The sequence below is a fragment of the Scomber scombrus genome, chromosome 2 (assembly GCF_963691925.1).
Source record: "Scomber scombrus chromosome 2, fScoSco1.1, whole genome shotgun sequence".
NCBI lineage: Eukaryota > Metazoa > Chordata > Actinopteri > Scombriformes > Scombridae > Scomber > Scomber scombrus.
The window spans coordinates 11,014,573-11,038,866 of NC_084971.1; the positions used below are offsets into that span (position 1 = coordinate 11,014,573).

The window sequence follows — 24,294 nt, forward strand, 5'->3', positions numbered from 1 at the left end:
TATCAAACAAAAGAGTAAAGCATTTTTCATTGGTTTAACCCCACAAACAATTGAAAAAGGGAGCTGTCATTATAGAAATAGACCATAATGACTGCAATATTTATTGCAACTTCAATAACATCTGCATTCACTCCTTTGAAAATCTCACCCATGCATCTCTCTCCCTGCATGACTCTTTGCCACATCTCTCCCACAAACAAGGAGTACAGTGCTGACTGCCTATGTACACGTGTGTATAATAGATAATCTGTTGACCCCAAATTCATATTTGAAAATTACGTCACATGGTTTTAACCTAGTGCCAATGTTCAGTGCGAATGCAGGAAGTTGTGGGCCTGTTTCTGGATAAATTAGGTTCAGCTTGTGGAGAATGGCCTGTTGGGCATTCAACTTGTCCTACACAATTGGCATCTAATCCATTTTTTAAATCAAACAATACAACATATAACAAAGGCATGCATGCATATGTGTCGTAGGGAGTACATTTTACTCAGTACTCTTGAATGCAGCCCTGGCCTGTTCATTACGTCCTTTTTACTTGTAAAACTTTTTAATGGTATTTAAAAGTATTTTATATAAAAAAATTCAAATTTTACTCCCTCTTGAACTATTAACTGATTTATTTTTCCTTCCCAGCAACATGAGCAGTTTCTTAATTACTCGAATAAAATCTGACGATGTTGATGTTAAGCAGGTGTATGTTATCATATAATTATTAATACATTCACCATGCTTACATTCTCTAATTAGTGCTAAACACAAAGTACAGTTGAGGCTGATGCAGGAATTTGGCCACCATAGTTATTACAATTCATCAAAATGTACCAAATTTTATGTCAATCCATCTGATAGTTGTTGACACGTCATTTAAAACAAATTTCAACCTCATGATGTCAGTCTGATTCATCATCTGAAAACCATGATGTTTTTACCAAATTTTGTGGAAAGTAGTTGTTGAAGATATTTTTCAAGATAAGTGAAGACTGAGGAACATGTGTGGGGAGTCCAACAGCACTTAACACTTTTGTGGTTACATGTGTAACTGTGCCTTTGGGAAGTGCCAGTACATAGTTGTAGCCCTGCTGTTTATTTTAGCAAGGCAAGTTTATTTGTAATTCATTTCAACAACAAAGCAATTGAAAGTGCTTTGCATAAAACATAAAAGGCATCAATACAGGATATTAAAAACATATTTAGATACAATTAAAAAGGGTTAAATTGGAAATAAAATTAAGTTTAAACAATACAAGAAGGATAAAACAGGAGAATAAAAAAATACAGTGCAGTGCAGTGTAAAATATTTGGTTTAATAAAAGCAGTTGCGAACAGAAACAATCTTGAGAGTTGCAGTAAACTTGCAGTCTTCTGGGAGTTTGTTCCAGATATGTGAAGCATAAAAAACAGAACATTGCTTATCTCAGGTTATTTACACTGCCCCATAAGAGACATCAATCTCTTGTTCATTTTTAACAGCATCTCTTTTTGTTTGTTAATGTTACGAGAAGCGTTACAGAGCTAGCTAAAGAACCACAGGTCAGAGTCGCAGCTTCTGTCAGTGTTTGCTGTTATGACTGAAGACTGTAGAGTTGATCTCGGTAATAAACTGGAATAGTAGTGAGGAGAAATAAAGGTGCAAGAGGAGGGAGGTAGGTGTAAAAGGAGCAGGCGCAGGAGAGCGGGAGTTGGAAAAAACAGCAGATATGGGATCAGACAGGAAGATGTGTAAGACTCTGCTCTGGCTGTTGGCCTCACTAGCCTTTTTCTCCTGGATTTGCTCAGCTGATGGATCTCCACTGTGAGTAAACCCACCATAGCGTCACACCTTCTTCCTTGAATGTCTGTTCAAAGAGGCAAGAGTTAGTTAAAGTGAAAAGACATGAATTAGACAGACAGGAAAAAACCTGCTGTATGTAATGCCTGTGAGGACACCACAGCATCAGCACGTAGGCAGTGCCTGCATCTTGCCGAATTTGTTTTATGTATTTTAAATACCACTGTAGATGTGGGTTGATGAAATGCTGTTGACAAATAAAGGAGTATTTGCATGGCCAATAGATCTTGTATTTCCATTTCTTATTCTGAATTCCATTTACATAAATGTGTTGAACTGAGATATTTGTTTTTACTGTACAATAACAGGATTCATTTTATTTGTACTATTGTTACTGTTGGGTGCTTCCTATCTTCTTTATTTGAATAACCCAATATTAAATAGAGTGTATGCAATCATGCATTATCAATTATCCCTGACTCAGCTGGAGAGCTATAAGACCAGGAAACTAAATAGAAGAAGAACACTGACAATAATAATAATAATAATTTTTTGGTAAAACTGGCATTTATTCTGAGATTGCAACAGTGCTTCAGAATATGTGCAAATGCATTTAGGACCACATATATATGTTAGAGACTATTGACCAGAGTTATTGATAAATGACTATGATTAAAGACTGAGAGTATTAGTTTAACTCAGTTCCTTTTCACCTTTGTACTATATAATTAAAGTTGCAGCGTGTGTCACATAAATCAAGGACTTACAAAGCCAGTAGTTTGTTTTGTGTTGTTTTGAATTTGCACAGTGTTGCATCCTATCACGTACAGCAAACAGAGTCAAGAAAAATGATGAAATGTTTATTGATACACTGCTGGATCTTGGTCAAGATAATCAATAGATTACTCATTGTGTGTGAAGTCCATTCTGGAACAGATGATTTTCTTTTCTTTTTTTTCTTTTGCAAATTGAGGGAAACAAAACTTAAAACATAATCTACATCTAGCGCATTTCCATAACAACCTTTCATTCTTATTAGTATGTGTGTGTGTGTGTGTGTGTGTGTGTGTGTGTGTGTGTGTGTGTGTGTGTGTGTGTGTGTGTAGATTCCAGTGCTTGAATATATCTGCAACATAAAAACCAAAAAATGTATTGTAAGTAACTGTGTTTGTCAGTTCCTCAGCTTGTCAGTAAGTTAGTTCATCTAGAGCAGCAATGTGGTTCTTTCTATACACTGTCTACATATGGTCTCTTTCTCTCCCCTCTGCTCTGCAGGAAAGTGATGTCTGCCCCCAACTTGTTGCGAGTAGGAACACCAGAAAACATATTTGTGGAGTGTCAAGATTGCACTGATGATAATGACATCAGGGTCGAAATCAGGGTCATGAACTATCCAACCAAAACCAAAATGCTGGTGTCCACATCTGTTACCCTAAACAGTAATAACAAATTCCAGGGCTTGGAGCCCATTCAGGTAATGTGGAAATACTGAAATATATGTTACTGTTATTTGGTTACATTACCAAAATATATCATCTAAAATGTATAATCTAATCTGAAATAGTTTTCTAACATGACACAAGATTGATATTTTACCCTTGTCTGCTCCTCACACATTGCTTTTGTCTCTGGTTGCAGATCCCTGCTGAGGACTTTAGTAAAGATCCCGACATGAAGCAGTACGTGTACCTGCAAGCTCAGTTCCCTGACCAACTGCTGGAGAAAGTCGTCTTGGTGTCCTTCCATTCTGGCTACATCTTCATCCAGACCGACAAGACCCTCTACACCCCTGGCAGCAAAGGTAAGTGCAGCGCTGCGGAGAAACGCAATACATACTGGTGTTAATATGCTTCTTTCCTTATTGTTTTCTAGCTCCTTTATCGAGAACACACGAAGGGGCACTCGCACTGGATGCAATACCCCCAATTATCACTAGAAAAGCATCTGTCAGTTAATGCTGTGTTTCCTTGGCAATAATGTGCCCAGTTTGCAGCTATCAAAAGAGGCAAATACTTTTTTGGCACTTTTTACAAGCAGCAAAGTCACTATTATTCTCAAAGTCTCTGATTAAACCAAATCCCTCCAATATGTCCAAATTGGTCTTTATCAATGTCCACAATTTTGCTAATTCACCACTGGCTATTTTTGTCTTTGTCCGACCCTCCTTCAACCACTAACAGAAAAAGGAATCTCTCTCTGTCAGTTCATTACAGGTTGTTTGCACTGACGCCACATATGGAGCCTGTGGAGAGGAACAATAAAACCTATATTGATCCCTCTGTTGAAATTATGATTATGGTAATGTATTTAATCTTTTGAATAGCAAATGACTGAATGTATGGTTATATTATTGGGGGGGTTTTTTATAGATAATTTACAAACATTCACCATTGTTTCCCACATGCTTCTAAAAAACCTAAATTACAATGAGAGCAAGATCAGTTACACAGCTGTGCTTTGAGCTAAATACTGGCGACAGTATGCTAACATTTTTCATGTTGCTCTCTCTTCACACCCGTCCCACCACTCACTATAAAAAAGTGCATGCCTCCTCAAGTTGTTGAGTAGCTCATTTGAATGCAACCTTTTCTTTGAGATGGAGACATTTTAAGATGCATATAAAACACTCTACTATGCATAATAGTTTGAGTCTAACAGGATTGTTAGACAAAAAAGTTAAATTATCTTAAAATCCTTAAAATAACTTTTCCTTCTTCACCCTCAATAAAAATTCCAGAAGCTATAAATATGCAAATAGTCCTTTTAAAATGTGAACTATTTTGCATTAGATGACCCTTACTGCAATGTAAAGTCCATTCTCAGTGTTTGTGCACTGGATGCTTCAAGTTTTCTCATCACACTTGTGTACACTTGAATATCGAACCAGGATTGGCTTCACCAGTTGTGATGTTACCAATCATGCTTGTAGGCCATCCCTTTAAAATCTGATTTTCAGTGAGCACAGAGAAACTTTCCACTTTCAGCAAATGAATGTGAAAGCAAACTCTGCAGATATATCAGTCTGCACAATGAAGCTCAAACAAACAACCATAGGAACAAGATGAAAAAATGTTTTTCAAGAGTCAGTGAACAAGTTAATCAGACGTTGTTTCAGATGTAGAAAAAAATCGTATTAGGCTATTTGAGGACAAAGATTTAAAGTGAAAAATGTGCATGAAATTAATACAGTATTTTGTAAACCAATCACAGTAAATGGTTGTTGAATGTGTCTGATTTTAGACCCCTGAGGGCATCATTTTAGCACTTGATCAAACCATTGTGAAATCAGGGATCCACTCTGGACATTATCAACTTGCTGAAATTGTCAGGTAGGCTTTACATTTATTGTTTGCATTTACATTTTTTGTATGAATGGATAGATTCAGTTGCATAGCATTTAAGACTAAGAAACAATGTTAGCAGCTCTGTAAGGCTGTATGTCAATATATTGCAGGTGAAATGGTTTACCATCTTAGTTTAGTGTGTTGCTAACATTTGTTTATTAGCACTAAACAAAAACAGCTGAGATGGATTGGAATATCATTAGTTATTTGGTCACGAACCAAAATTCTGGACAAAGTTACATTTTGACCTGATGATGGCAGTAGGGGCCCCAAGCCTGTTATAAACAACAAGATCAATGTTTTACGTAAGAGACAGCCTTTTATAGGATAAAGTAGGTGTAGTGCAGCACTGTATAAATTGATGTGATGACTGTATGTAAAGTTTTGAGAATTTTAAAAGAATTTCTAAAAATTGTGATTAAACACTTGATGGAAACTGTACAATAATATCCAAATGCAACAACAAGCCACATATGTGCCAGTCTCAATCTGTGCATGACCTTCTTTCGTCATGCCAAACTTAAGTCACCAATTATAGGTTATGGTTTTATCAATACTAATCCTTTACTTGATGATGAAAGAAGTGTTCTTGGTGTGTTTTCGTGTGTGTTTTCGTGTGTGTGTGTGTGTGTGTGTGTGTAGTATCGGACTGTGGAAAGTGGTGGCAAAGTTCCACAGCAAACCACAGCTGACTTATTCTGCAGAGTTTGAAGTCAAACAATATGGTGAGTCAGAGCAGGGTTCCTTGACCTTTTATTAAAAACACAATGGTATACACTTGTACTTTCTTTTACATACAATGAAGTGTGTTCATTTTTCAGTGCTACCCAGTTTTGAAGTTAAACTGACATCTGAGGCCTCCTTCTTCTACGTGGACAGCCAGAAGCTCACCATCAACATCAGAGCTACGTATGTTGAGGTTCTTTGTTTTGTGGATTTGGTTTGATCGATTGGTAGATTAAAAAAGTAGAGTTGCTTGTTAGATATCTGCTGTTTTATGTGATGCCACGGTGTTTTTTGTTGTTGCAGTTTGATCATTATCATTTTGTCTGCTCTGTTTAGAGTTAATAGTGGAATAAACAATACATTTACTTGTGGTTTAAGGTATCTGTTTGGTAAAGAGGTAGATGGGACAGCCTACGGGGTATTTGGGGTTGTGCATGAAGGTCAAAGGAGGAGCTTTCCCAGCTCTCTTCAGAGAGTGCCGGTCAGTACATATTCACATTTTTGTTCCGTTACTGTCTATTAGCCAGTTCTTAAATTAATCCATCTTTTTTAATCATGCATTAAATTGTTTACAAACCTTAACCTTGTTTCACAGCTTGGCTTTTACCTGTGCTGAAAATACCAACTGTCCACTGACTATATTTCAAATTTCCGTATTGTGTCACATTAGATTGTGAACGGTCAAGGAGAGGTCACACTGACAAGAGAGCACATCACACAGACCTTCCACAACATCCTTGACCTGGTGGGGAGTCCTATATATGTAACCGTCAGTGTGCTGACAGAGACTGGTAAGAAATGGCTATGTTGTCTCTGTGTGTTCCTTCTGTTAAAACAAAAGACTGTGCTGAATGCAAAGATTTATGTGTCACATACTCGTATTTCATCAATATGTGTGTAGTGAAATGCAAGGATGACATATTCTAAAGGATGTGGTAGAAGGTTAATAATAATTTGAATAGGCTCCACATAGCAACATTGACCACATGTCTCAGACTGTATGCTGCCTTGTAGAGGTTGGACTCAATTCAAAATGGACTTGTGGAAAAGCTACCCAAATCCAATGTGCATTATTAATTAATTTTCAAAAAACAGAGACCCAATTCAAGGAGGACCCAGGACCCAGCTCTAATAGACCTAAGTATAACAGACCGATCCAAAATGTGGTCAACCCAAACAGACCGTAACAGAGAGAGAGCACAAACATCAGCAGCAGCATTAAGTTATTTCATTAATTAACAATGTGATCTGGTGGGAATGGTAGGGAATTATCCATTTTAACTTGTACAGTGATTTTCAGTTTCATATTGATTCAGCAGCAAACATTTGTGCTATGAGTGCTGAAATTTCCCAAACAGGAAAGACAAAAAAAAGCAACGAGTTCATAGGTAGGTTAAAGAAATGTGTTGATGTGTTTTTCTGTACTCAACTGAACTGTTTGTTTTCAATGAACCAGTCCAACAAGACCAGATGGAAGAAAAGTGCTTATACTGTATGTAGTTATGTAATTTGTGTGTTCGTTTGTGTTTGTGTGCATTCACATACATGTCTTTGCACAGGAACTGAAATGGTGGAAGCAGAGCTGAGAGCTTTCCAGATTGTCACGTCTCCTTATACCATCCAGTTCAAGAGAACACCCAAATATTTTAAACCAGGAATGACCTTTGATATGATGGTAAAGTACACATTTACAGCTGTGCAAAATTAAACCAAGGTTAAATTCCTTGAAACACATACATTGATACTTTTTTTTTTTAAATTAGTGATAATAGACATTTCTTCAATGACATGTGTGATTTTAGTGATGTGCCATTTTTTTAGTCTCAAAATGTTAATATTCTAAACAAAGCTAAAAATCCACGATGTTTAATACTTTCTTTATAATATTTTTTATTACTGCTATGATCACATCTGTCATGCATCTTGTGATGCAATTAAAAATCTCCTCAAACAGATACATTTCCTGCAAAAACTAGACCTTCACACCTACTGGGTTAGTTGGATGTTTCTTAATTGTTTGTGTCTTGGATGGCAGCTAGAAATTTTGAATCCTGACGGCACTCCCGTAGAGGGTGTTGAAGTGGGAGTTAATGCGGACGTGGTGCAGGGCATCACTGCATCCAATGGCATGGCAAGGCTTGCCATCAATACAGAGGAATATGCTGAATCACTGACAATCAATGTAAGTTTTGAGAACAGGCAAAGCTGAATTTATTTAATTACATTTTGCGTTAAAGCCATGCTTAGAAAATGTAGGCAATAAGTGAATATTGGACTGTTAACTAGTCAGAAACACGATAAGAAGTTACCTCTTCCTCACATCATGTTAGTCTCAAGTTGGATCTGTCAGAGTATGCCACTCTGATCCTCACGGACATGGTTGCATGACAATATTTACATAACTCTCAAAGTGTATAATCACCCATGTTCAATTGTAGGCAAAGACCAATGACCCCAATATTTCACCTGAAAGGCAAGCATCAGCCACCATGGTAGCTCTTCCTTATATCACCAAAAGCAACAATTACCTTCACATAGGTAAGCAACGTCCTGAATTACCATTAGATGGTAAAAAAAGATGGTGATGGTGGTGGCAGTGCAGTTAAACTACAATTCAAGATTTTTTAAATGTCTGACACTATTTGTTCTAATGTTATTTCAGGTGTTGATACAGCTGAAGTAGAATTAGGACAGAATATGAAAATGAACCTCAACTTCAACAAGCAGACAAATGCACAAGATGACATCACATACTTGGTGAGAAATGTTTTGCACCAGTACCTGAGTGTGTGAGTTGTGCACATGCGCAAGTGTTTGTTTTGTGCTTCACACAACTTTTGTATTATATATATGCATTTTAAATAAGTACTGATGTGTAAAATTGTTTGCCCAGATCCTGAGCAGAGGTCAGCTGGTGAAACATGGCCGTTACAAGACAGAAGGACAAGTACTGATTGCCCTGATAGTTCCAATCACCAAAGACATGCTGCCATCATTTCGCATCGTAGCCTACTATCATACAAGTGACAATGAAGTGGTATCAGATTCTGTTTGGGTGGATGTCAAGGACACCTGCATGGGCTCGGTGAGAAACCCCAAAAAAGGAGCAGAGTTTAAGCGAGCAAATAAAACACCAAAGACAAATTGATAAAGTTATTTATAGTTTTCTTGACATAAATACAAGTAGGCATGTTTTTCCTATTGTTGTTTCAACAAGTAAAAATCTGCATGTGTCCCTGCACTGTTCTTCCCTTCTTCTGTAGTTAAAGTTGGAAACAACCACAAATCCACCTTATTTACCTCGCAATAAGTTTGGACTGAAGATAACAGGAGACCCAGGGGCCACAGTGGGACTGGTGGCGGTTGACAAAGGCGTCTACGTCCTCAACAAGCAGCACACACTTACCCAGAAAAAGGCAATTTCTGTATCCTGTCTGTACTGTTAAAAATATTTAATAGGTTTAATTTAAAAAAAGACAACTATATTATATTTATAAAGTTCAGAATAAGATTGACCTGTGGCAGATGTACTAGATAAGTAAATGTCACTAATACCATAACCAGTGTGCAAAATACAGGGGGTCTGGCATGCCGGAAAATCTAAAAGAAAAAAGGCGTAATTATTTTCTATTTAACTGTGCAGTAAGGCTTATTTTCATGTAACTATTGAAATCTTTGATATCTTTTCTAACACAACAGACATATATTGCAGTCAAAGCATTTACAGCATTTGAATTTGCTCCAACTCTGCATATTTATCATATTCAATAAAAAATCTGAACATGAACTAATTCAAACTAAGCAGAAACTGTTATTTACGAAGCTATAAACCACAGAACAAAGAAATAAATAGACCAATAACAAAGCACAACTCTCCTTGTACTTGTATAGCTGCTGGGATTTGTTGGCCACCTATTCAGTTTTTGAAGTAGCCCCCATGGCACCAGGACCCCTAGCTGTAACATGATATTTCGCACACTGGCCATAAGAAATATGTAGTTTAGCTTACATAATGTAGTAAATGTACTAATAAATCTATTGTATGTATGTAGTATTTTTATCCATAGTGCTTTATGATTTTGCCTCTTTTTCAACTATGCAAACACACTTACACACCAACGGCGGTGGAAAGGCATTGGCCCAACCATTGGAAGCTGTTTGGGGATAAGTGTTTAGACTGCCCATACATGTGGCATTGTTTGTTGGTATTTTACTGCTCAGGTATGGGACACAGTAGAGAAGTACGACACAGGCTGCACACCAGGTGGAGGGAAGGACAGCATGAGTGTGTTCTACGATGCTGGGCTGTTGTTTAAGTCCAACAGTGCTTCTGGGACCCCCAACAGACAAGGTGACACTACTTAATCTGTAGTCTCATTGTTTTCCCTCCTTCTACTTCTCATACCATTCAAATGTTGCATTGTGTGGTGCCAGAAAATGAACATTTGGGCAACATAATCGAGCCTGGGCCAAGCTGAAGCAGGGCAAACAAAGGACAGCCATTTCAACCAAGTTTGACTACTTCAGCCACCAATTAAAAGTGGGTGTAAGAAGTAGGGTTTTCTAATGAATTCCTATTCTGTAGAATCAGAATAGGAATTCAATAGAAAACCCTACTTTTGTTTGTTGAGTTGTTATCAACATCTGTATGTAACAAAACAGGCAGCAGGTCAAAACACAGGTCAAGTCAAACGTCTAGATTTAACTTTTCTGGGTTCTTTTGAACATCTGGTCTGTGTTATGTTTCCAGAACTGAAATGTCCGGCTACCAGCAGGAGGAAACGAGCCACTACTATAACGGATGTCACAACCAGCCTAGGTAAGAATTTCTGCTCTCTATCTTGTTTCTAATCTAACCAATTTTATTTTTTTATTTACAACTGTGCAGTTGTACATCACCCTCTTCTTGCTCTCCATACCTTCTCACCTCTGCTTCTCCTACGCAATTTTCCTTCTTTCCAGTGAGTCAGTATAAAGAAGGACTACAACGTGACTGTTGTTTGGATGGCATGAGGGAAACCCCCCTCTCATACACCTGTGAGGTGCGCAGCGAGTACATCACTGACGGTACAGCTTGTGTCGAGGCCTTCCTCCACTGCTGCAAGGAGCTGGAAAGCCAGCGAGCTGAGAAGAAGCGGGACAGCCTACAACTGGCTCGCAGTAAGAGACAGGGATGAGGGATGGGAGGAAAACCCTGAATGGTTACTATCCACAGTCATATAGGTACTTAGAAAACAATCACTATCTCCAGGGAAAAAACTTTTTAAAATCTATTCATCAGGTGAGGAAGATGACCACAGTTACATGGACAGCAATGAGATCGTTTCCCGCACCAAGTTCCCAGAAAGTTGGCTGTGGTCAGATATCAAACTACCTGCTTGCCCCCAAGAAAAGTCTAACTGGTGAGGCAACAGAAATATACAAACTAAAAAATCATGCCACCACTAAAATTTCTCAGTAAAGTTCTAGGCAAGTTCTTGTGCCACTGAAACTAACAACACTTTTCTTTGTTTCAGCTACCCCACATCATTTCAGACAGAATTTCCTTTGCAAGACTCCATCACAACCTGGCAGTTTACTGGCATTAGTCTCTCAAGAACTCACGGTGAGGATTGTTACTAAAATCTGTCTTGTGTTTTAATTATGGCCCCTCACCTTAAAACAAAAAGGCCCACCCTCCATTGTACTGTCTCTTCAATGTCACAGTTTTTTTATTTCACCCGTCTACCCCTTAGTTATGCTTCATACCTTGTTGGTTTCTTTCTTGTTTTTTAAAGGTATCTGTGTTGCCGATTCTCTAGAAGTAATTGTTCGGAAAGATTTTTTTGTTGATCTTCGACTTCCTTACTCTGCTGTCCGAGGAGAGCAGCTGGAAATTAAGGCAATCCTTCACAACTACAGCCCCAATCCTGGCACAGTGAGTCTGTCATTCAATAAGCCAATGAGAGAGTATTTTTCATGAAATCAATCCTTAACATTCATACCGCTGGTAGTTCAAAAGAAGATGGATAATATTGGTAGGAATACTCACTGAAGCAATTGTATAGATCTTTTTCACTGGATATTGTGAGTATTCCGTGGTTGTTAAGGCCACACTCTTCAGTTGGTGCAGGAGCTGGACCTCTATTTTAGACACAAATAATGTTTTTCTTATTTTATAGGTAATTTCAAATAGTTCCTGACATTTTCAGAAGCCAATCCACTCTATGGTTGGGGGGAGGGTCATCTTTGAAGATGACCCTGTTTTTCCATCTTTGTCTTGTTTTCAAGGTGCGTGTGGAACTGATTGAGGTGGAGCATGTGTGCAGTGCAGCTTCTAAGCATGGGAAATATCGTCAGGAAGTTACAGTTGGGGCCGAAATGACACGATCTGTACCCTTCATCATTATTCCCATAAAGGAAGGACAATACCGCATTGAGGTCAAAGCAACTCTTAAAGAATCACTTCTCAGTGATGGAATCATAAAGATTCTGCGAGTAGTGGTAAGAGAACAAGACTATTTAACATTTCTCCTCTTGCAGTTAATTATTCAAGCTGTATTAAAATATTACCATGCTTAAGGAGGTCATATTATGCACATTTTTAGGTATATTTCCATATATGTAAGTGTGGGGGGGGGGGACTTTTTGTCATTTTTTGGTCAAAATTTCAACTTCTCCAATATGCTCTTTAATGTTCGAGTCGAAATCCAATCTGACATATGGAAGTGAACTTCACAAACAAGACATAGAAAAACATAAGCAAAAATTACAGCAACAAAGGAACAGATGGCTGTTTATGTTTCAGAGTAACTTGAAGTCAGAGGATTTGACTTACAGAGAACGTTTCTACATACATTAACCTCAAGTTTTGGAACTAACAAAGTTTAGCACAAATATCCAACATTATAACAGCATATAGATAACAGAAAATCACAAAAAGCATATGCCCCCTTCCAACTTTACATTTCATCTCAGGCTAGCAACAGCCCAATTTATGTATGTGTCGCTGAGTATGTGTAACCCAGTGGAAATAAAAGTTATCTTGACATTAGCTATTACAGTACAACTCATTATTACTTGTGTAAGTGCACCCCAGTCAGTGCTATTAGTGGTAAAAAAAAAAAAAAAACTCCTCAGAGTAACCCTAACCCTAACCCTGCTAGTTATTCTGATTCAGCTGTGGCACTTTGTTGAGTTAAAGAATTATAATCAAATCCAACTGTAAGATTTCACACCACTAATACTGATGCACCCCACTTTAAAGAGCTGTCTTGAAAATATTTGTGATTTCTGATGTTTGTCCTAACTGTTGCTTTTCCAGCCTGAAGGCTTACTGATAACATTTCCCCAGATAGTAACCCTTGACCCTGCAAAAAAAGGTGTAGGTGAGTTTACTTATTAAGCAGCTGTACTATGGAAAAACACAATAATTTAATATCTTTTGTTCAATTTTAATTTACTGGCCATCAATTACAGTACATGGTAATGACAAGAAATATATGCAAATTACCTACCAGGTAAAGTGGATGATACTGAAAATTGTAATACTTCAGTTACTCAGTAATTCCTGAGTATAATTTAAAAAGAGGTTGTGTTAGTAATCATGTTGTGAGGTGCAGAATTAACAGCCCTGATATTCAGCAAAACAGACAACTCTGCAAACCATTGATGGAAGTTGAAATACTATCTTATTAAGATAAAAGAATGTACTACTATAAAGGACTTATTTCTTGTTCGAGATGGTAGAAGTTGGAACTTACAGTGGAGCACATGAGCTGGATCTAAAACTATCTTCAGGCCATTTTAATAAGCAAGTTAGTCCTCATACTGTAGATCGTACAGATCATATGGAGAGTATTCATAGCAGACTGCACCCAAAAAGAGATGAGGGACAAAATCCACAGACCTCGTCCCATGCAAAAAATGCATCTTTAAATTGAGTTGAGATTACATTTTTAAACTATTTCTGGATCCTGGCAGTTAGGTTTGGATCTAATTGCCTTTGGGCAGCTCAGTGTTTAGGCTAAAAAGCAGGAACCTGTCAGAGGTGACAATTCATTGTTGTAGGTTGTCATTTGTCCTATTGATTGGTCTGAGAACATTGAGAAGGTGAGTCTTATCTAATGCTATTTGGTTCTGTTAACTCAAATTAATTGGAACCTATGCTGAGCTCAGTTGAGGACGTTCACTGAAATTCAGGTAGCAATCAAAGCAATCAAGCCAGTTAATTGCTGGTATAGCTAGTTGGCTTCATATTAATTGGTTTCCCTAGATGCTCTTAGAAGGGAGTTCTATAAAGTCCTATTCAGGCCCTGTAACTTGTGGGAAGGAGATCATCTATTATTCTACGCTTTAGACCTTGACAGTAAGTGGTCAGCCTAAGGGCTTCACCTGGATAAACTATCAAAGATGCAGAAGAAGGGTAGAAAGGTGTTCTCATTTATCATGGAAAACACAGCACCAGATACAAAACAAATGAGAACATCCAACATTTTTGGGAAAAAAAGTTCTTACTTACCCAAAAAGACTGTTTTTTAGTGTTTCATTGCTGAAGTTGTCAATTACAGGATCGTCCTGACAGAGCCATACCACCACCAGCCACACAGCCTCTGCTCCAACTGTTTGATTACAAGGCTGCTAGCATAGGTGGCTATTAGTGGCTAATGCTAACTGTGTACATAATCTGCGCCCTCAATTTTACTTGTTTAATGCAGAATAATATCTTGTCATTTCTATTTAATGAATGGCTTTTAAATTAAAAAGTTGCCACACCAGTTTATTATTTTCAAATTAATCACAAAACTTAAACACTTTCTACTTTCTACTGTTTAGATGGTCAACAAGTGGAAACTATCAACAGTAGAATTTCTATGAGAGATTCGGTACCAAACACACCAACTATCACACAGATCTCTGTGACAGGTGAGATATGTTCTGCCATAGTACAGTAAGTGGTGCATGTGTAAATTGTTACTGTTGCAAGCGAAATGTGTTCTTCTTAGTGGCAAATTATCATCTCACTGTTTGTGGTAATGTTTGCAGGAAGAGAGGATGAAAGTTTGATGTTTAAGAATACAATTAGTGGGGAATCTATGGGTAATCTGATCTACCAGCCCTCAGGCTGTGGCGAGGAGAACATGATGCACATGACCCTGCCTGTCATCGCGACCATGTATTTGGACAAAACCAACCAGTGGGAAGCTGTGGGCATTGAGAGACGTAACGAAGCCATTCAACATATCATTACTGGTAGGCACAGATAAATTAATTGATTAACACAGATACCAGAAATTGTGTTTAGAACCCTCATGAGTTAAATATGAAGCTCTCTGAGTTTAGCAAGAGTGGTTTCAAATGGGCTCTGGGAGACAGCAATAAAAAACACCTAACTGTGCTCTTACAACTGGCTTCCAGTGGATAAGATTCAGTACAGAGAAGAATGGCAATCAGTAAAGGGTTGTGTTTTTGTTTGATTTATCTAGGTTACCAAACCGAGCGGAATTCCTCCCGCAAAAATGATGGGTCTTTTGCTATGGATCTCAATCACCAAAGCAGCACCTGGTGAGGCATACGAACATACTGAAATGTTTAAACATCCTCATTTGACTTAGATTCTGTCTATGTGAGGATTGGTGGATTTCATGTAAATATTACACCCTCTCCGCTCCTTTCCTCTCTTTTCTAAGGCTGACAGCCTATGTTGTCAAGGTGTTTGCCATAGCCCAAACTCTGATGGCAGTGGAAAGACATGTGATCTGTGACGCTGTCAGGTTTCTCATTCACAACGCACAGCAACCTGATGGACAGTTTGGAGAAGTTGGAAAGGTGGCCCACAAGGAGATGATTGTACGTGCACTAATCTCAGTTACATCAGTTAATCATCTTGATGCTAAACAAAATAAAATACCTTACATGTCACTATCTATCATCTTGTGTGACTAAACAGATGTTTGGCACTACTGATAATGTTGGTACTGACGTGTGTGTGTGTGTGTGTGTGTGTGTGTGTGTGTGTGTGTGTGTGTGTGTTTAGGGAAATGTGCGTGGTACCGATTCAGATGCCTCCATGACAGCCTTCTGTCTCATTGCTATGCAGGAATCACGCACATTATGTGCTGCCACACTTAATGTGAGTACTTCAAACAATGCTTTTTTAATATTTATTTTCCCTCTCCTTTTTTATTTCTTAATTTATTGACCGCACACCACAATGGTAACTTCAGCTACTTATACTCCGAATGGCGCTTAAGGCACAGGATGTAAGAGGGACAAACTGTTTTACACTGGTGTCCTATATGTGTAATAATGTAAGAGTATCACAACAACCCACATATTTAGTATCAAACTTGATTTATTTAGGAAATCTCATTGAGTTCAAGATCACTTGTACACAGGTTACATGTACACAGGATCACAATAAGACAGTTCATTCACATCACAATCACAAAACAATCATTATACTCACTCACAGACACACTACTTAAAACGATAAACATAATTAAGAATATCAGCTCGTAAAACTTTAAATTTCATCAGAAGAACAATGGTCTGTAACTGTCCTTAGAGCTGTGTTAAAGCTGTGTCCAGTTCAGAGCTTCTGTGAGGAATTTTAAATCCAATCTGCTCTGTGACCTCAAGTCATGGTTATTAGCTCTGAGCTCAACTAAGAATGTTAAATAACCCGAAAACATAGATAGCAAGGACTTATAAATAAAGACATGGGTATGCTGTTGTCTTCTCGATGTCTGCTACTTTCCTGCTGTCCCAGTCTTAATTCTTTTTTTCTGAGGATGGTGGTAGTCCTGAGAAATGGGTTGGCAGCAGGATTTTACTGTTACCACTGTTACAATAAGGTAATGAGAAAGAATCCTGCCTGCATTAATTATGCCTGCCTGCACGCACTCAATTAATTAAGTGATGGGGTTTCCCAGTACCTATATTAGTCTATTAGAATTATTGGTATGAATATGAGTCTTAATTTGTCCTGTGATAAACTGGTGACCTGTCCACATTGTGTCTCAGCCAGTGTATGTTGGGATCAATTCCACACAACCCTGAACAGAAGTGGCTATTTAAAATAGATTGATGTATTAAAGTTATCTCACCCATTGTATTGCCTGTTAAGCAGTTCTCCCCCTTTCCCTGCCCTCATCTTCTTCTTCTTTCCAGACTCTGCCAGGCAGCATAGACAAAGCTGCTGCCTACCTGGAGAGGCGTCTGCTCAGCCTAATCAACCCATATGCTGTTGCCATGACATCATATGCCCTGGCCAATGAAAATAAGCTGAACCAGGAGTTCCTCCTCATGTTTGCTTCACCAGGTTTCTTCCTAAAATGTTTTTCACTCATTTGCGTACAAAATCTGCAGATGAATAGATCAGATAAAAACAAAGATATGTGATGAACAGTCTGCAATTATATATCATTATACATCTTTGCTTGTCACAAGTACAGTATAATGAATAAAATGTGTCTGTCTCCTTCAGACTTATCCCACTGGCCTGTACCTAAGGGACGAGTCTACACCCTGGAGGCCACAGCTTATGCTCTTCTGGCACTGGTCAAAGCTGAGGTGAGAACGTCCTACCTAGATGGGTTTCACACGCATGTCATGTCATGAAAAACTTTCAGTAGAGTCATCATTAATGTTACCACACAGGGCAGGAGGTTGGTGTAGGGGGGGCATTTCCCTCAGATCTCTGTATTACTGCTTGCCCTCCTAAGCACCTTTTTTTATTTATTTTAGTACAGAGTGAAAATCCACTCTCAGAGACTTCATAATATGTCAAAGAGAAAATAATGTCTCCTTTTATTTTTGAACAGCCTGCACTGGATAACCACACATTAACAAGATTAATTTGACAAAAATAAAAAGCCATGATGAAATATTGCTTGTTCAGAAATCTAAAAATCTAAGGTATACTTTATGTATAATCATATATGATGAAAATTAATTGTCTGCGATATAGCAGCTACAACAACATTTCTCTATTTTATTATAATAATTTTTTATTTTAAATATCAGATACAAAGTCAACCGCAGTGATTATAATCTCTCTGTTTTCATCTGTTAATAAAGGCCTTTGAGGAAACCAGACCCATTGTGAGATGGTTGAACAAACATCAGAGAACGAGTGGACGCTATGGATCACTTCAGGTAATGCACACATCTTATTCTCTCTCAATGTTGATACACTGTGTATCTCTAGCTTTTTAGTGCTTTCACCTGTGTTTTTTGTTAGGTAATCTGGGCTCAAACAATTAAACAATGGTTTGATCCCAGATTCTGCCAGGTAGTTTAGACAACCCTCCCACTCTTTTTCTCTCCAGGCTACCATAATAGTGTATCAGGCCGTAGCTGAGTACTGGACCAGTAAAAGAGAACCAGACTATGATCTGAATGTGGACATCCTGTTGCCAGGCAGGTCAAACCCTTACAAGTACAATCTCAACGTGGATAACCTCCTTAACACGAGAACATCTAAAGTAAGACACACACTCACACAGACACACAGAGACTCATTGATACAATTCAATTCAATTCAATTCAAAGGGTTTTATTGGCCTGTAGATTTCAAGAACAATGTTGCCAAAGCATGAATGTCCAATTTTTCCAAATAAAATGAATATGAATAAATATATAAATGTATAAATAATTAAACAGTGTGTGTGTATTTAAATCCTCATAGATGAATTATATAAACAAGGACGTGCAAGTCAAAGCCACTGGCAGAGGAGAAGCAACACTTACAGTAAGTAGTGTTAAATTTAAAAAAATGTTTTTCTGATCATCTATTGATGACCTATTTGAATACCAGATGTGGCCAAAGCCAGCTATGCCATCCATGGATCATACATTTTTACTTCTTTTACCTCATCACACTAAATCGAATATTAAGATGCACTGTCTATGTGACAGATGGTGTCGCTGTATTACGCTCTGCCTAAAGAAAAGGAGAGTGACTGTGAAAAGTTTAACCTGTCAGTGCAGCTCCTCCCAGGTAAGTTGATGTCCTTTGTTTCTTCATGTTTATATATGTGTAACTATTTGTTGTAATTCTTTCCCGTGTGTCTGACTTTCTTTTCAGTGTTGTATTGTTACCTGCTGCCTGTCTTTTTAAGCCTTCAATGAGAACAATAAATGAATTTAATGGTAAAGTCGTGAAAGGTAGCTAAATACATTTACTCAAATACTGTACTTTAGTACAATTTTACTTGTGCTCTACTTGACTGTTGCCATTTGATGCTTCTTTATACTTCCACTCCACTATATTCTATTATTTCTACTTCACTACATTTACAGCTTTGGTTACAACAGCTCCACCAATTAGTGATTTTTCCCTCTGAACTTCTCACATGATTTCATTTCAATAAATGTCCAAATATCAACGATTAAAGAAAAAGTCCAAAAAAATTCAGCAGATTTGTGTATCAGAACTTTGTTTTTTCTTCTTTCTTCTCACATCAATAATCTTATGACCCCTCAGATTTATTTGGTGACCCTTTGGAGGGGCCTGATATCTAAGTTGGGAACCACTGGACTAAACTAGCTAGCTGTATATAAAGTAGTTTAAACTAGCTCTACCTCCAGCAGCTACAACAGTAACATGATGCTCTAACACTGATGCTTCAGTATTAATAATCTAAAGATGTCATATATAATAATATATCAGTCAAAAGGACCAAACCATTACTTTGATAATACTTATGTACTTTGGTGGGATTTTTCATGCAGATCTTTTCTTGTAATGGAGTATTTTCCATTATTGTATTGGTACTTTTACTTAAGTAAATGATCTGAATATTCACTGATGGTAAAGCTATATTCATCAAATGTTTTGCTCCTCCAGAAAAAATGGATGAGGATGGGAAAATATACAATCTGAGAATAGAGGTTTTGTAAGTATAACCAATAAGTCATACTCATCAGTGTTTGAGCAATATCCCTTTATATAGAAAACTTTCTAACCAGTCATCCCCATGCATTATTTCACACTGATTCTTAATCTAATTTCCACTATTCACTTTTAAGTGTTTCAATTGTTTTTAATTGCCCTGTCCACCATGTACTGATTTCCTTGTTCCCCGCCCACATTTCACACCTTTTTTTGCTGGCTCAAATAATTTCATTTTTTATTGTTAAATTAATTTAAACAACATTTTCAACATTTGTTTGCCACAGTTTCAACTCAGTGTCCATGCTGAAAGCTGAAATTTAGAGTGTTGACAAAACTGTCAACACCACAATTATTGTTTTGTCAATTATTTTGAAATTAATTCTGACATTTGGATTTTTATTATTATTATTTTTTGCTTTTTGCTTTTTTTGTTTCCTTCCTTTTCATAAACCTTTTCTTTCTTTGTTCAGGTATAAAAACAAAGAACATGATGCAACCATGTCAGTCTTGGATATTGGCTTGCCAACTGGCTTCACTGTTAACACAAATGACCTCAACTTGGTAAGACATTCAATTACACACACAGTCAACCACACACAAAGAGTTCAAAGGTCACTGTTTAAGGATAGTAAAAACATTTGTTTTCATGTTTGTGTGTCTGTGTGTGTGTGTGTGTGTGTGTGTGTGTGTGTGTGTGTGTGTGTGTGTGTGTGTGTGTGTGTATGTGTGTGTGTGTGTTTGTGTGTGTTTGGGTAGTTGTCCAAAGGACGTGCCCGCACTATTACAAAATATAAGATAGACGACCAGTCAGAAAGAGGCTCACTCATCATCTACCTGGACAAGGTGAAGCATCAATATTATCTCCCTCTACCCCGTTTTCTCTCTTCCTATTTCTTTCTCTGCTTATCTTTGACTCTGTCCCGAATTGCAGAGCAGGAGGACCCAAATGCAGAGACTGCAAGCTGACAGCAACTGAAAAGAGTACTTTATTCTGGGCTGAGAAGGCAAAGGGTTAGGGTTAGGGGCTACGGTTATATACAGTCCACAGGACTGTACGGGCAGCCAGGACGATGGTCGATTGGGCAACAAAAGTGTTGGGGAAGCTCTCTGGGGCGCACAGCCACCTTCTGCCACTTTTTGTTTTGCCTTCTCAGCCCAGAATAACGTACTTCTTTCAGCCTCTATCACCATACAGTCTCTGCATTTGTGTCCACCTGCTCCACAGTGACACAGTGACAGTCTCATCTTTATTTCACATCTCTCCACAGGTTTCTCACAAACGTCCAGAGGAGATCACTTTTAGGATCCATCAGAAGCTGAAAGTGGGCGTCCTACAACCGGCTGCTGTGTCTGTCTATGAATACAATAATCGTGAGCCTCACAGACACAAAATATAGTATATGCCTCTGTCTCTATCTCACACAGTCACAGACACACAAACATACCATAAATTTGCCACCTTTGCTCTTCAACAATCCTGCAATTAGCAACAAAATATCTTGCGAGTATTGTTCTTTCCTGTTACAGAAACATACTGTGTGAAATTCTACCATCCTGAGAGGATAAATGGAGAGATACTGAGGCTGTGTCTAAAGGATGAATGCACATGTGCTGAAGGTAAACAGGTTGACTTCTACCTGAACACATAAGCGGGCCTATACAAAAATGTGTGATCTGAAATTAATTTCTGCTGGAAGGAGGTAAACCATATATTGATCACTGATAATTGATTTTGGGGTTGTGATGAAACATTGTCTGTAATTGTTTGATTGTTTCATCCATCATGTAATATAACTGATTGTAATGAAATAACCAGAATGATCTGACACAGGTAGCAAGCACATACAGGATCATGTAGGTTCAGCAGTCAGAGCTAAAGAATAACTTAAACTGTGACTTGTATAATGCTGCACTCAGGCGTCACCTCACTGGTACATGTGTATTTAATTGTGTCATCATTTGTGCCTGTTGTATATTTGCAGAGAACTGCAGTATGCAGAAAAAGGGCAAAATCAACAATGATGAGCGCACAGCTAAGACTTGTGAGATTACAGGTCAAAGCAAAATCGAATTTGGTAAGAGTTTTGTGTTTGTTCTTGTGAGTAAGTTAGAAATGTAGGGAATGAGTAAGCAAAGAGCATGTGAGCTAACAATCTGTTGCTCATCTGTCCTCAGTGTACAAAGTGAGAGTGGAAAATCTCACAGATGGTTTGTCCACTGACATTTACAGAATGCGGATACTGGACGTCATCAAAGAAGGTTGGTATTTATCTCCTTTGAAACATGGATTGCTTAAACTGTCAAAAGTTCCCCCTCATGTGTTTCTTTAGTACATCCGAGGTGCCATACCAAATCTCATACCAAAACAACATCTTTGTCCTTAACAATAATTCACTGTTGAACAAAACGACACTAATGTTAAACTGTGCTTGTTGTTATGCATGTAAAGATATCTACAGAAACAGAAACTTGGGTTTTTATTTTAGTTGAATATTTATCCAATGGGGCAAGAAACACTGGTAGCCATATGATCATAAAGGCAGTGCGAGTGCATTTGGTCAAAGTAAGTAATTCTGTAAGCTACATCTGCTTTCTCATCCAAATATGTTTGGCTAATCTTTAGGTCTGCTTACAGCATGTTTGATCTGTTGACTTGTGTTTCTTGCCCTGTTGATTTTTGTTGTGTTCCTAAAACTCAGTTATTTTCACTTTCCAATGTTAGCTTAACTGATGAAAATGATGGTCAGTTGGAGGGGATTTACGTGGAAAAATATGATTAGATTCTTCATTACCCCAAAAATTAAACAACTTCAGAAAGGCCATGCAAGGTTTGGACACTGCTGGAGGGAGTGTGGAAATACCCAGGCAAATCACTTTCACATCTTCTGGGACTGCCCTGTTATCCGTCCCTACTGGTTGGAAGTAGTAGAAAAGATTAAGACAATAATGGGGTTTGAGATTAAGCATGACTTCTGTACAATATATCTGGGGAATATCTCATTGACAATTAACTTTAGTGATAAGTATTTGATCAAAATAATGTTGGCAGCTAGTAAAAAAGTCATTACGAGAAGATGGCTATCTAAAGAACCTCCAACAAGAAGGGACTGGATTGGAACTGTTAGAGAAAAGTTGACTTTTGCCATGAACCTATGTATGGCCAAATATTCCATCTACTGGAGGAAATGGACGATTAATTTGGATGCATTGGCTCCTCAACATGACAACGTGTGATTGTGGAGGTGTGGGAATGTATATGCAGATGTGGGTGCACATGGGAAGATGCGGATGTGTGTGTGATTATATGTGTATACATATAATTACCGGTGTATATATGTACAATTACATATTTCTATATATGTTGTAACACTTACATATGCCTCTGGAGTACAATAGTCCCCTCAGGTGAGCATTGAGCCCAAATGGACTGTGCACTTTGGTTTTGGACTTGTGATAATACACGCTCATTGCTCTGTAAATGGCCACATGGGAGGATTGGTTTCTTGAGTGTGGGGACACAAACTGGTCTAGCATGATCTGATATATTGAGAAAGAAAAAATTGGCACGGACTGGAATACTCACCTCCTGAAATTGACACTGTCTCTATCACTGTAAAGATGATACAAATGTGATCCTTTGACCTAATTTTTTGTTGGTTTTTAAGTTGTGTCTGTGTTTTTTCCTTATCCTTGTATTATATATTAAAAAATCAATAAAAATTAAGTAAAAAAGAAAAGAAAATGATGATCAGAGATGCAAAAACCTAGTTTGTGACACCATAAACCTTAATTTTCCTTCCAAGAGCTATTTATTCTATGTGTTGCCCTATATTTTACAGGAACTTCTGATGTGGGTCCACAGGGTAAACTGCGCACATTCCTCAGCTTTCAGCACTGCAGAGCGGCTTTAGACCTGGGGATCAGCAAAACCTACCTCATCATGGGCACATCCAAAGCTATTTACAGAGATGAACAAAATCAACTGTGAGTTGGTAGTGTGTCTCGTGAGTGTGTTTCCCTCATAATATTGTCAGGATATAAACATGTGACCTGATGTGTTTTTGACTCTCCTCAGGCATCAGTACGTGCTTGGTGAGAGAACCTGGATCGAGTACTGGCCCACAGAGGTGGAGTGTTCAGAGGAAGAATACTCATCAACATGTGTGGGCATTGAGGAGATGGAAAGGCAATTCAAATTATTTGGATGTCAACAGTAGTGAAAATTGAAGTAAATAAAAGTAATAAAAGCATTTCTTTTTTTTCTTTCAACATGATCAAAATACTGTAAATACTCACTATACACAACCACACTGCTGGTGCTTATGAAGAGAAACCATTCAGTCAATGAGACACAGAGGCATGTAATAATATAGTAATAATATAAAATAATACAATATTTATTAGTGAATAAATGTAGCATTATCTTAGTTTAAATGCTGCCCTCTATCAGCTGATGAATGAAATTATGAATGGCTAAAACACTAAAACTCTAATTGCAATTTGGTGCCAAAGGCAACCACAAAGACTCACACACAACTGTGGTACTTAAAATACCTTGAAGAACTATGTCAGGA

At 37.9% G+C, this 24,294-nt stretch overlaps 1 protein-coding gene across 3 annotated transcripts; it reads left to right on the forward strand.

Annotated features, from left to right (window-relative positions):
• The first annotated feature begins 1,484 nt into the window (after nucleotides 1–1,484).
• LOC133987910 (complement C3-like) lies at nucleotides 1,485–23,970 on the forward strand. Of its 3 annotated transcripts, XM_062427398.1 has the most exons (43): nucleotides 1,490–1,795; nucleotides 3,047–3,245; nucleotides 3,410–3,572; nucleotides 3,975–4,069; nucleotides 5,012–5,100; nucleotides 5,758–5,840; nucleotides 5,937–6,024; nucleotides 6,220–6,322; nucleotides 6,512–6,632; nucleotides 7,401–7,516; nucleotides 7,877–8,023; nucleotides 8,280–8,379; nucleotides 8,504–8,598; nucleotides 8,735–8,926; nucleotides 9,105–9,257; nucleotides 10,063–10,192; nucleotides 10,592–10,660; nucleotides 10,804–11,001; nucleotides 11,123–11,243; nucleotides 11,358–11,446; nucleotides 11,619–11,758; nucleotides 12,112–12,324; nucleotides 13,145–13,208; nucleotides 14,656–14,745; nucleotides 14,866–15,072; nucleotides 15,306–15,384; nucleotides 15,510–15,669; nucleotides 15,857–15,952; nucleotides 16,993–17,143; nucleotides 17,309–17,394; nucleotides 17,902–17,979; nucleotides 18,153–18,308; nucleotides 18,512–18,574; nucleotides 18,742–18,823; nucleotides 19,673–19,721; nucleotides 20,191–20,281; nucleotides 20,477–20,563; nucleotides 20,989–21,091; nucleotides 21,248–21,337; nucleotides 21,703–21,795; nucleotides 21,896–21,979; nucleotides 23,560–23,704; nucleotides 23,796–23,970. In XM_062427398.1, the coding sequence occupies exons 1-43, from the start codon at nucleotides 1,701–1,703 to the stop codon at nucleotides 23,935–23,937; spliced, it is 4,995 nt and encodes a 1,664-aa protein (XP_062283382.1). In that variant the 5' UTR covers nucleotides 1,490–1,700; the 3' UTR covers nucleotides 23,938–23,970. The 3 variants fall into 3 exon arrangements, with proteins under 3 accessions (XP_062283397.1, XP_062283389.1, XP_062283382.1); XM_062427405.1 differs by lacking the exon at nucleotides 23,796–23,970 and having other exon boundaries at nucleotides 1,488–1,795; nucleotides 23,583–23,704; XM_062427413.1 differs by lacking the exons at nucleotides 20,191–20,281; nucleotides 20,477–20,563; nucleotides 20,989–21,091; ... (3 more) ...; nucleotides 23,560–23,704; nucleotides 23,796–23,970 and adding an exon at nucleotides 18,911–18,990 and having other exon boundaries at nucleotides 1,485–1,795; nucleotides 19,673–19,724.
• The last annotated feature ends 324 nt before the right edge of the window (nucleotides 23,971–24,294 follow it).